General features: G+C 58.1%; 1 protein-coding gene across 2 annotated transcripts; it reads right to left on the bottom strand.

The window, feature by feature from the left end:
• Positions 1-1678: 1678 nt before the first annotated feature.
• MMP14 (matrix metallopeptidase 14) lies at positions 1679-12018 on the bottom strand. 2 transcript variants are annotated; one of them, XM_014856339.3, is made up of 10 exons: positions 11627-12018; positions 7527-7675; positions 7138-7260; positions 6457-6764; positions 5781-5942; positions 5320-5480; positions 5004-5142; positions 4723-4873; positions 4134-4249; positions 1679-3766 (listed from the first exon to the last, which is right to left on the bottom strand). In XM_014856339.3, exons 1-10 carry the CDS (start codon positions 11729-11731, stop codon positions 3435-3437), a joined length of 1746 nt encoding a protein of 581 aa, XP_014711825.1. In that variant the 5' UTR covers positions 11732-12018; the 3' UTR covers positions 1679-3434. The 2 variants fall into 2 exon arrangements, with proteins under 2 accessions (XP_014711825.1, XP_070360134.1); XM_070504033.1 differs by having other exon boundaries at positions 1680-3766; positions 5320-5476; positions 5777-5942; positions 11627-12000.
• Positions 12019-12096: the final 78 nt, after the last annotated feature.

The following is a 12096-nucleotide window of genomic DNA, read 5'->3' as shown; positions in this document are numbered from 1 at the left end:
AGCAGGATAGGGCCAGTAAAAGCGGCGTTTCCAGGTCTCTTGGGAGCCACAGGGCCCTCTGCTCTCCCCTCACCTCAGCCTGACCTGGTGCTTCACTCAGCTGGGGCCTTGCGATCACTGAGGCACCTCCCAGGGTCACCAGGCAGCCTCCCTGGGCTGGATCTTTCAGGCCAGAGGCACGTCAGAAGCACGGGACTGTGCAGCCTCCACCCCGCAATCCTCCCTGCTTGTGAAGTCTCTTCCACGTCTTCCCCCTTTGTCTCTGGTCCTCCATTTCCATCTCTCCCCCTTGGCTTCAGAGAGCATCTTGTGATTCCAGAATCAGGGCCAAACAATTTCCTCGTGATGGGGAAACCGCACTCCAGCCGCGGGAGCCCCAGGCTCCCCCTCCTCTTCCCTCTGGCAGTCCCCCCTCCCCAGGCTCTTCCACTGGCTCCAGCTGTGTTTTGCAGAACTCCCACTGGATAACATCTGTAATTGCCTCCAGATGTGGGCCACAAAAACACAAAGGGGCCATGAGCTCATCTTTGAGTTCCTTGCCACACGCACGGGCCCCACCAGCCCCAGACACCCCCGACTTCCCCGTGCCAGCTTCTCAGGGTCCCCATCTCCTCCAGTGAGGGTGGCGGGAAGGTGGTGTCCAACTCCGCTGAGACACACAGGCCCTGCCAAACAGCTGTTGGCAGGAGAGGCACAGGAGGCCAGGCGTAGGGTCAGGGTTCCTGGCTGGCAGGAAGGTGGGGTACCCCTTCTGCCAAAGCAATCACACCAACCAGCCCTGGATAGCAGCTGGATGGAAGACTGGCTTAGGTGGGGCCAGGGCTCTTGGAGGCAGGCTGTGGAGGGGACCTGGGCTGGAGCCCGGGGTGGGCTGGGCTGAGGCAGGAAGGGAAGGGGGGCGAGAAAGAGGGCTGCTCCCCTCCAGCTGAGCTGACTCAGCAACTGAGCGATTCCTCCCTCCAGGCTGGTTTCGGAGGAAGGGTGGGTTGACCAGCCTGGGAACCCTGTCTGGAGCAGCAGTTTCTAAGGAAAGAGGAAACAAAGCCTTGTTATTCTGCCCTTCCAACCTGACCATCCTGGCTCTCCTGGGCCACTGGGGTGAGATGCCTGTTTTGTCAGAGACAAGCTGCTCCTAATTGGCCATGGGGCAACCTCTTCCTCTCTTTCCTCCTCTGTTCCTTCTGCCCCAGCAGCGGCGCCCCAGGCCTGGAGGAGCCGTAGATCCTGAGGGCTGGGGTGAAGGGCCTGCCGCTGGGTCTGAGGCCGAATGTGATCCTGGGAATCCCCTGGCCGCAGCAGGCAGAGAGGCCTGAGGAAACTGAGGGTCTGCGGCCAGATCACACGACAGGGTAATGCAATTTAGGAAGATTTTCCAAGAGGCTTCAGCTTGACTACTTCCTCTTGCCGTTGCAGCCCAGGGCCTCAGAGGTAGCCTCTTAGGCCAGGTTGGGAGAGAGCAGCTGGGCTCTGTGGACCACTCCCCTGGCCCCATGGACTGTGCCCTCCTTCCCAACTCTGGCCCCCCGATTCCCTTTCATCCACTAAGAATAAACCTACTCCTTTATGAAAAACCCCAACCCCCACCATGGAAAACACTGCTCATGACGCACACCCTCCCCCTTTCCATTCCCCTCTCCGCCACATCCCATTCACCCTTATAAGACAACTGCAGCCACACAAAGAATGTGAAACACCGTTTATTCTTTGTGGAAAGGTTGAACAAGGTCAATAATGTCCTTAGAGGGCACTGACCCAGCCCCGCCCTGCAGGTTCCTGGGGTCGGACGCCTCTGCCCCCCACCCCCACCCCTCCCCATGCCCCTTGTTAACAAAAAGGAACGATTTGAAGGGAATTCATATATAATAATTATAATAAAAATATACATTAAACAAAACAAAAAAACCCAAACAAGACAAATTTAGCCGAACTGCCAGCACCGTTCACCCCATTTTCTCCCACCCCCCTTGCCCCCCCACCCCTGACATCCTTCTCCTCTCACTCCCCCTACAGGGTATCTCACTCTCCCAAGTCCCCAGTACCATGACCACCTTCAGCGGCCGAAGGAGACTTCAAAATGGGTGGGCTGGGTAAGGCAAGGGGGCAGGACACCGGTAGGATGGGCTGAGGGGTGGGGGCATCAGGAAATGAGGGGCTAACCTGACCAAGAGACACCCAGCCAGCTGGCCCCCTCACTGAGGCTGGCTGAGGCAGGCTGACTGAGTGCTGCTGGCCGCTGGGAGCTTCCTTGGCTCCCTAACTAGCTGGCCACTCTCATTAAGGGCCCGAGTCACCAGTCCCTGGATGTGTGCCATCTCCGCTCTTTTCTCTGAGCTCCCCACCCTTCCCTTCCATGCTGCCTAGTCGGAGGAAGGGCACCAAAGAGGAGCAGGTGTGCCTTTCTCGGGCCCTTCCTGAGAGCTCCAATAAAAGTGCCCCATCCCCCGGCCCCGGGTACCACAGCCCACCCTGTATCGTCCCTGCTGGCCTGCCTGCCCGGCCCCCAGCCATCCACTCCTACTGCACCTCCCTTGTTAACCTTTTGGTCCTGTCCTGTCCCCTCCGACTGCTCTGCCCCTGGGTCCCTGCCCCAGCTGCCTGCATTTGGGCAAGTTCTTTGTGGCCTTCAAGCTTACTCCCAGGGTTTCGGACCGATTCTCTGTCTTTGGTCCCACCACACCCCACTAGCTGCACCCCTGGCCTCAGCTATTCCAACCTCGACATCCCCATCCAAGGCTAACATTTGGGATGGTGGGGCTGTCAAGGGTTTCTCCAACCCCAGTTTAGTCCTTAACGGCTCAGGCTCCTTCCCTGGAAGTTCTCGGGGGCAGGCGGGGCAGAGGCAGATCTTTGTGGAGAGGACTGACCCTCTCTGAGCTTTCCTCCCAAGGTCTTGGGTGGCTATACAGCCCCCACCCCCTCACACTCTCTCAGGGTCTCCCCCCACAACAAAATTAAACTCCTTTTAGCCAGAAAGAGTGGTGGGAGGCTGCCAATTGGGTACACCTGGGGGCTTGTGGGGCTGGAGTGCCCAGAGCCTCCTGAGGTCAGAGTTCAGAGGTTAAAGGTATGTCACGGAATGGAAAAGGAGCAGATGACCCCATTTGACCTTTACCAGCGAGGTCTGAGGGTCCTGCCTTCAAGTGCAGAGCCAAGACATTCAGATGGGGCAGGACATACACCAAGCTACAGGGGCCCCTAAGGGGCAGGGGCTGGAAGGGGCGGCCCCTGCTCAGCCCCCAGGGGACCCATCTAGGGATGAAGCAATGGTAGGGTTGAGGGTGGGAGAGGCCAGTCACGGGACAGAGAAGAAGGAAGGCAGGGGTGGGGGAGAGGGAGCTCGGGACGGGTGGGAGCAGCCCACCCACCACCACCTGCTGCCACTGGCCTTCAGAGGCAAAGTCCTCGTGGTAGGAGTGGGCGGGCAGCGGTGGGGGTCAGACCTTGTCCAGCAGGGAACGCTGGCAATAGAGCAGTCGCTTGGGGGTCCCATGACGTCTGAAGAAGAAGACCGCGAGGCCCACCGCCAGCACCAGGAGCAGCAGCAGCACAGGTAGCACCACGGCAGCCGCGCTCACTGCCCCGCTGCCCTCCTCATCCACCTCGATGATGATCACCTCCGTCTCCTCCTCAGTCCCCTCATCCGGCCGGCCCCCTGATGGGCAGCCCATCCAGTCCCGCAGGGCTGACTTGGGGTAGCCCGGCTCTACCTTCAGCTTCTGGTTGTTGAATTTCCAGTATTTGTTCCCCTTGTAGAAGTAAGTGAAGACTGCAGAGGTCACCAAGGAAGACAAGAGGTGGGACAGCATCCAGGAGAAGACCCAAAGAGAGGAGGAGAGCAGAAGGACAATCTCAGTGTGTGAGCCAGTTGAGTTAGTCTCCTAACCTTGCTGAGCCTCAGTTTCCTCAGCTGTAAAATGGGGCAATTCTAGTACCAGGTTGCTTCGAAGAGTGGTGGGGACGAAAGGGTCTGATGCATGGAGAGCACTAAGCCCAGTGACTGGCACGTGGTCAGGGCTCCACTCTTATTATCGTCACCATTATTTTCCACATGATTCAATCCATCTTTCCTCCTGCTCACTGGTAACTCCCTCTTCCCATCCTCCCCTCAAGGACTCCTCCCTTGCCCCTCTCACCTTCATCACTGCCCATGAATGACCCTCTGGGAGACTCAGGGATTCCTTCCCAGACCTTGATGTTTTTAGGGTACTCGCTGTCCACTGCCCTGAGCTCCTCGTTGAAACGGTAATACCTGGGGAAGAGGAGGGGAAGGGAAGGGGTTGGACACTGGGCATGTCGTCAGAGGGTAGCAGGACCCGGGACTGACTCCACCAGTGAGCAAAGGGTGGCTGTGGACAGGGTGTGGGGACAGGGTTTTGAGTAATGAGGGCCTGCAGCTGACAGCAGCGGAAGGTGGGGGTGGGAGGGAGGGCCCAGGCTACAAGGAGCCAGCGGCTCTTAATGACAGTGCCTGGCTGCTGGGGCGGAGGCACGGTGCTTGGGGCAGGAGGCGTCAAATGACCAGGTCTGAAATGGTGACCCGGTCACATCCCACTCACTCAGCACCCAGTGGAGGCTGTCTCTTGCTAGGCAACAGTAGAAGCTCAGCTAGCTCCTTCTCCAGGGAAATATCGCAGGGGTGAAGTGGGGCTTCCTCCAGAAGTGAGGGAATCTGGTGGTGCTGTCTGAGAAGGGAGCCCTGGGGTCAAGGGGTTGAAGTCATACTTGTTTCCCCGGAAGAAGTAAGTCTTTCCATTGGGCATCCAGAAAAGAGCAGCATCAATCTTGTCAGTAGGCAGTCCTCGGCCCAGCTCCTTGATGTGCTTGGGGTAGCCAGGTTCCAGGGAAGCTTCATCGAACACCCAGTGCTTATCCCCTGGGGAGGAGAGAGAAGGGCGGGATCTGGGTTCCACTTGGGCTCTAGGGTTTTTGGCGGAGTCAAGAGAATCGGCTCTTCCAGGGAGACCCTCCCCAAACCCAAAGATGGAGGCAGAATGCCTGGTTACCTTTGAAGAAGACAAACTTGCCATCCTTCCTCTCATAGGCAGTGTTGATGGATGCAGGCAGGCCCCGCCAGAACTGGCCGATGGGCATCGGGTATCCATCCATCACTTGGTTATTCCTCACCCGCCAGAACCAGCGCTCCTGGGAGGCAGTTGAGGCAGGAAGAGTACATTATGTCTTGTAACTTAGTCCTCTGGCTGAGTCTTCAAAGCACCCTCACTGCCTCAATTTTATTTTTTAGTCTTGTTGCTGTTTCCACCCAGCCTCCCAGTCATAGAGCCCCTTTGTCCCCCAAATCAGCCCATTTCTTCCTCTCACCTTGAAGACAAACATCTCCCCTCGGAGCACGGCCACGGTGTCAAAGTTCCCGTCACAGATGTTGGGCCCATAGGTGGGGTTTTTGGGCTTATCAGGGACAGAGGGCCTGGAGGTAGTCCTGGGTTGAGGGGGCATCTTGGTGGGGGACCCTGACTCACTCCCTGGGGCAGAGAACACAAGGGGCACTTCAGGCTTGGTGGCAGAGGGACAGGAAAGGACAGACAGAGAGGGGCAGACAATACCCTTGGAAAGGTGTGGATGGACCTTTGGGGGAGGCTGTGCAGTCAGCTAGGAAAGGACAGAAAAGGTGGGATCAAGTGGGAGCAAATGGAGGCAGGGTCAGGAGGGGGATGCTAGCAAACTGTACGGCATGGGGGAAGGGAAGAAATGCACAGGCCAGAGAGACCAGAAAGGGACAAGGAGCAGAGAGAAAGAAGCAGAGGTGGGCATAGATTACTTGCCGTAAAGTTGCTGGATGCCCCGGCGGTCATCATCGGGCAGCACGAAGTTCTCTGTGTCCATCCACTGGTAAAAGGGCGCCATGATGGCTGAGGGATCATTGGAATGCTCGAGGCCCAGGGCATGGCCCAGCTCATGCACAGCCACAAGAAAGATGTCATTCCCTGGAGGGATGGATGGTTATGATGGCAGCCTGGGTCCCTTCCCTCAGACTCCCAGCTTCCCCACCAGAGGCTTCAATTTCATACTCAAGCCTGCCTGCCATGTTTTCCACCCAAAAAGCCACAAAGCCAGTTAGCAACCTCTTCTGGGCAGAGGTGAGAGTGCTCTGGGGCCAGATCCCAAGCCAAAGAAGACTTGTGTTAAGGGAAGCTGAGGCCCTATCTGGGCCTCAGTTTCTCCCAGGAGCTAGACATGACACTTGCTTAGAAAAGTGGGTGATGTGGATACTTTGAAGTCTTTGCCTGAGAAGTCAATTATTGGGTGAGAGACAGAACCATATATAAATAGCTCAAAACAGGATTCCTGCTTTTGGTTAGAAGTCAGAGCATGAGATCTTTGTGGTCCCTTATAGCCCTGAGATTTTGAGGTTTGAGGTTTTGGGAGGAGGCAGGAGAACCCCATACAAATGATTGTTGACCTTCCCTGGAATAAGAGTCCCAGGGCTACCTCGCTCACCATTCAGATCCTCATTCCGGACAGTCCAGGGCTCGGCAGAGTCAAAGTGGGTGTCGCCTCCAATGTTGGGGCCTGGGAAGTAGGCGTGCGCAAGGAAGCCACCCTCGCCATCAAAGGGCGTGCTGTCACCATGGAAGCCCTCAGCGAAGAAGATCATGATGTCAGCCTGTTTCTCATGGCCCTCGCGGATGTAGGCATAGGGTACCTCTCGGAAACGCAGTGGTGTGGCACTCTCCCACACGCGGAATGCTTTGCGGATGGCCTCGAATGTGGCATACTCACCCACCTTGGGGGTGTAATTCTGGATGCTAAGGTCCAAACACATGGGGAGAGGATGACAGTGTGTTAGGATGACAAGGGGCAAAATTCTCCTTTCCTGCACTCTCCCAGGTCTGACTGAACCACCCAGCCACCTTTGCCTGAGCTGGCTCTTCCTGCTGCCTCATCATGCCTCTGCCCCAAGAACTGAGGGCTTAGGGAACCCTCAGGCTTTCTCGCCCTTGGGTGTACCCCCCGCAAGCTGCACCTCTCTCTAGGATTATAGCCAGTTTCCTCCCCACTCCCAAGGAGGCATTCCAGGAACAGACGTGAGTAGGGCAGGAGGCCTCTGAGTCTCTGTAAGCACAGCTGATAGGGAAGGGTAACCTGATGTGAGAAAGGCCACTTGCCTGTTGGACTCACCAGAAAGTGATCTCGTTATGCTGCCATTTGAGGCCCTGGATGGCATAGCGCTTCCTTCGAACATTGGCCTTGATCTCAGCCCCAAACTTGTCTGGAACACCACAGCGGGGGCGCCTCATGGCCCTGGGGTGGGTTGGGGTGTGAAGATTGCCGTCAGGATAGTGCGAGACAGAGAAAGAGATTCAGAGGAGAGGCGGAATGTCTGGTCCCAGGGTCAGTATAGGGAAGGGCCAAGGTTATGAGGTCAGGGTGAATAGGAGAGGGCCAGGATCAGCATGTGGGGACAGGGTATGGGGGCAGGAGTCACACATTCAGGTAGAAACCTCTCTGGTGCTTGGTGTTATGTTAGTAGGTGCTAGGCAGAATTCCTGCCAGGGTCTAGCACTTACTTCATGGTGTCTGCATCAGCTTTGCCCGTTACTTGCAGACCGTAGAACCTCTGCATGGCAGCGATGGCAGCTGAGAGTGACTGGGGCGAGCGCTGTGTGTGGGTACGCAGGTCCCCAGGGGGCAGGTAGCCATACTGCTGCAGCCAGGCCTGTAGGGAAAGGGATGTGGCTTAGAGCATCCCCACGTGGCCCAAGGGGAGCCTCTGCCTGCTCCATGGTGTCTGGCATACACCCTTGGCTTGGGAGGAAAGAGCAATGAGCTCCCAGCCTGGCTCTGGCAGTGAGTCTGGAGGAACTCCCAGGCTGGACCCGTACTCTGGCTGGGCCCCAGTATGGCTTGTCCTCCTGGGGCTGTAAACTCAAACAGGGGTGGGGAGCCGCAGCTCCGGAGTTTGGCTGTAACTCTCTTGAGGATGAGAGCCCTGGTGGTTTAATTGAGTTCTAGAATGTTTTCTCAGAGGTGAGATTCCTTCCAGCACTTTCCTCCTCTGTATTAGTGTTCTTGTGAATACAGCAGGTCCCACCTAAAAACGGGTTGTGCCTATGATGGGTGGAGGGGGGAAGGGCTGAGGGGGCTCCATTTTTGAGCCTGGCACGAGGCTCTCCTGGGACAGGGATGCCATGCCTCCAGGACCCTCATACTGAGATCTTTTTAGGAAGGAGGGCAGAAAAGGAGCTAGGGCTGAGGCTGGCTGCTGATGGGAGAAGCTGGGGCCTTTGGAGGTGGTGGGGTTGTGATCCAGCCCCAGAGCCCGGATCCTGCTGTTGTCCCCATCCACGCAGCATCTGACTTAGGGCTTGGCACCTAAAGGCCCATTTAAGGTTCTCAATAGAGGGAGTGGGAGATGGGAGTGGTGGTGGAGACTTGGTGACTATTTTATTTCCAGTATGTTGTGAATTGTTCATAATATAAAGGCTGGTATGCTGCCTTAACGTTAGGTTTTAGGCATATGATTGAAAGGTACATACACTGCAAAGCCCTACTGAGGAAAAAGGCAGCCTTTACTCTAAGAACAATGGAGTATTTTCCTACAGGCTGAAAAGTAAAATGAGCCAAGTTATATATGGAATATGAAAATGCTTGGATTCCTCTATGGGGAGAATGACCCAGACAGCTTTGCTCCCTGCTCTAGCTTTGTCTTCTTAAGGAGTCCAGAGTGGGGCTGCAGGTCACTGGGGATGGGAGCTTGCAGTGCAGAGGGGCCCAGCAGAGGAGGCTGCTGTCGGGTGCTGCACCCCCTACCCCAGGTCACTAGGATGGATCTCCACGTGGTCCTTCACCTCTAGGCCCTGGTGTGAAGCAGTGCTCTTGCATTGGGGCTGGGGGTGATTCAGGAGCAGCTGACTGGGGACCTGAGCCCGCAGGGGCAAGAATTGCAACATGGTTCTGGGAAGTGATCCCCCAAGGCTGACGGAATTAGGGCCCAAGATGTAAACAACCCAGCCTTTCCTTAGCCAACAGGCCTGGCCAGAACAACCCTAGCACCACCCGGCTCTGAGGGCCCCTCCTCAGGGGGAGAGGCAAGAGCTCAGTTTAACCTCTGATATACTAGAGAGGAGCAGAGCAGGGTGCTCTAGGCCTGGGCTGCTCTCTCTGGGAGCTATAGGCTTGCCCTGACCTGTGTTGGCTGATGCCACAGCCAGTGCCCGCGGGAGGCCTGCTGTGGCCTGTGCCCAAGTATGAAGGAAACTCCCTTTGCCCCTAGCCTCACCTGTAGGGTAGACACACCCTAGGCTTATGACCCCTGGTGGGGGTTCAGCTTTGGGGAAGATGAAGTGGCCTAACGCTGGAGCTAGAAGTCAGGAGGACTGAGGTCAGGCCCTCTCAGCCCTCAGGGAGCAAAGCTGAGGGGAATTCTCCTAGGGCAGGATGACAGAAGGGAGGGCAGCAGACGGGGAAAATCCACATCCAGGAGCTCAGGGATAAATCCCTCTCCCTGATGAGTCTTTCAAGAAGATAGGCAGGTCTAAATATTCACACCCACAACCTCCACTCCACAACCCAGAGAGAAAAGTGTAGACTTAGTTAAAAGAGGGACTTCCCTGGAGTCCAGAGAGCCGCAAGGCCTGGGAAGGAAGTGCCCCTGTCTCTCTCCTCCTCCCAGGCCTAGGCTTTCTTCCCTCACAGGGGCAGGCTCTGAGCAAGGCAAGAACCACAGAGAAGGCTATGAGGTCCGAACCACAGAAGAGAGGACTCTTGTGTCTGCGGCCGGGTGGGGGAAGGGCCAAGTGCCAGATAGGCCAAGGGGAGAGGAGGGCCGTCCTGGAGCTGGTGCAGGACTATGGAGGCCTGGTGGGGGGACCCAGCTGCCTGAGGCCTGGGCCACCCCAGCTCTTCCTCCAGATTGGCCTAGAGAGGGAGCAACAATGTTGGGTCAAAGAACACAGTCTGCTGGCTTTGTCTTGAAAACTGAGTGGTACAAGGTATTCTCCTAGGGGAAAGTCAGGGGAACCCCTCCCACCTCTGGCCTTGGAGTCCTGGAGAGGGTGAGGGGATCTCTGGCTCTCCAGCAGGCCCTGGATCAGAGCCTCCGGGCCTGCTCCTCCCTCCCTGTGCCTCCCACCCCTCCATGGCCCAGAAGCAAGTGGTGGTTCTGGCACTGGGACTGCCCATGACCCACTTAAAACAGAGCCAGGGCAGCCGCCCCTCCCCTAGGGGGCCTAGTGGGACAGGGGAGGGAAGGCAGGCAGGGCAGGCAAAGTTGGCAGTGGGCAGCCCCCCAGATGCCCAGGGTCCTTTGTTGGGAGCTCTCCTTTCAGGCCTCAGATGAAGGCTCCAGGCCTGGAAAGAGATGCCCCCTCCTCCTAGACAATGTCAGGCTTAGCCCCAGGGCAGATTTTCACTCTCCTTGGTCACCCCCATTCCTAGGACCACACTTTTCCTTTCAGCCTCAGATCCCTTCAGGACAGAGAGAATGTGTTCTTTCTGGAGATGTTTCCTCTGGGGGTGGGACCAGGGCCAGGACCAGAACGGAGGAAGCCAAGTCCAGATCCCCTCCCCCTTCTCCTCGGGGCCCTTCCCGGCCCCTCCCGACCGCACCCAGGCCCTTGCCGGCCTGAGTGGGTTGGGATGGCCCAAAATAAGAAGCTGATCAAATCCGTCTCCCACCTTCACCCCAAAATAAAAGAGAGGGAGAGAGGAAAAACCTCCTCAGACAACTCCCACGCGGCTTCCTCCGGGCCTGGTGGGCCAGCGTCGAGGAATGGGATGGGGGGGGCGCCAGAGTGAGCAGAGACATGGCCAAGCCCTCTCCCCACGACCCCGTGCAACACCTCCAGTCTCCCTGCAGTTAACACAGTAAAACAATTAACCAAAACAACAAAAAGGGCCTAAAGGCGCCGACGGGGGGGTGCTGGGGCAGGGTGAGGAGGCGGCGGCCCGGGCGAGCCCCCGCTCACAAGGAGAGCTTTGTGTAGGGCTCCGCAGCCTGGGCGCCAGCGCCGCGACCCTCGACGCCAGGGCCCGGGCCGGGACACAGTGGGCTCCTCTCGGGGAGGCGGGGTCGTGCCGTGCACCCTCTGCCGTGCACCCCCGACCCCACCTGGCCGCGGCTTCGTCCGCGGAGGGCCCGCACTGGCGGGAGGAGGGCAGCGGCGCCGCAGCGCCGGGGGCACAGAGCGGGCGCAGTCCCGGAGCCTCCCGGGCGACGAGCGCCGGCGTGCGCGGGCGGAGAGCGCTGGCGAGCTGGAAAGTTGGGGAAACAACAAACTCTCGCACATGACAAGAAACCGGGACAGCGCAGGGTCTGAGCGGAATCCAGACATTTATCAGGCTCCCAACCGGTTCCCGAGCTGAGCCCAGAGCCCAGGGGAATTGCGGACGGTGGGAGTGGGCCCCGGCTGCAAAGTTCCTCCAGGGAAAGGAACGGGAAAGAAAGTCGGCGGCGGGTGGGGGGTTGTTTGGAGGAGGCAAAAGTTGGATCAACTTTGGAAGTTTGGAGATGAGGAGAGAAAGTAAACGGAGGGGGATCCTGCAGGCGGGAGCAGCCGAAACCCCGAGAACCCTCCTCTCTGTCCGAATGGGGGCTGTCGCCTTGGGGACCCCCGGGCTCGCCTCTGCGGCCGGCGCGGCTCCGGGCAGGGCCGGGGAGCTCACTTACTTCGGGGCTGAAGCTGCTCTGGGCCGAGCTGAGGGAGGCGAGCGCGGTGGCGAGCGTGAGCAGGGGGAGCAGCAGACCGCGGGCGGGTCGTGGCGCGGGAGACATGGTCCGCGACCGTCCGGGCAGCCGGGCCTTGCGGGCTCCGCGGCGGGGCCCTGGGGTCGCGCCGCCACTCCCTCGGGGCGCCTTTGTCTTCGGTGGGCACTGAATTTGGATTCCTAGAGCGCTGTCCGCTTGGAGACGAGGGGATTGTTCTTGAAGGCGCCTGTTCGCTCGTCCCTTCTTTTCCGTTTTTTGATCTTTCTTCTGCTTAGTCGGCGAACTGGATCGCGAGCCTTCTCTCGCTCTCTCCTCTGGTCCCTCCCTTCTCCCACAGCCTCTCCTCCGCCCCCGCCCCAATGCCCTCCTTTCCCGGTGCGGACGTGGTTGTTTCAGCCTGAATCCAATTACAGCCAAGAGCTGGGTAAAAA

This window comes from Equus asinus, chromosome 2, assembly GCF_041296235.1.
Source record: "Equus asinus isolate D_3611 breed Donkey chromosome 2, EquAss-T2T_v2, whole genome shotgun sequence".
Lineage (NCBI taxonomy): Eukaryota > Metazoa > Chordata > Mammalia > Perissodactyla > Equidae > Equus > Equus asinus.
This window is presented reverse-complemented; position numbering and strand designations above follow the sequence as displayed.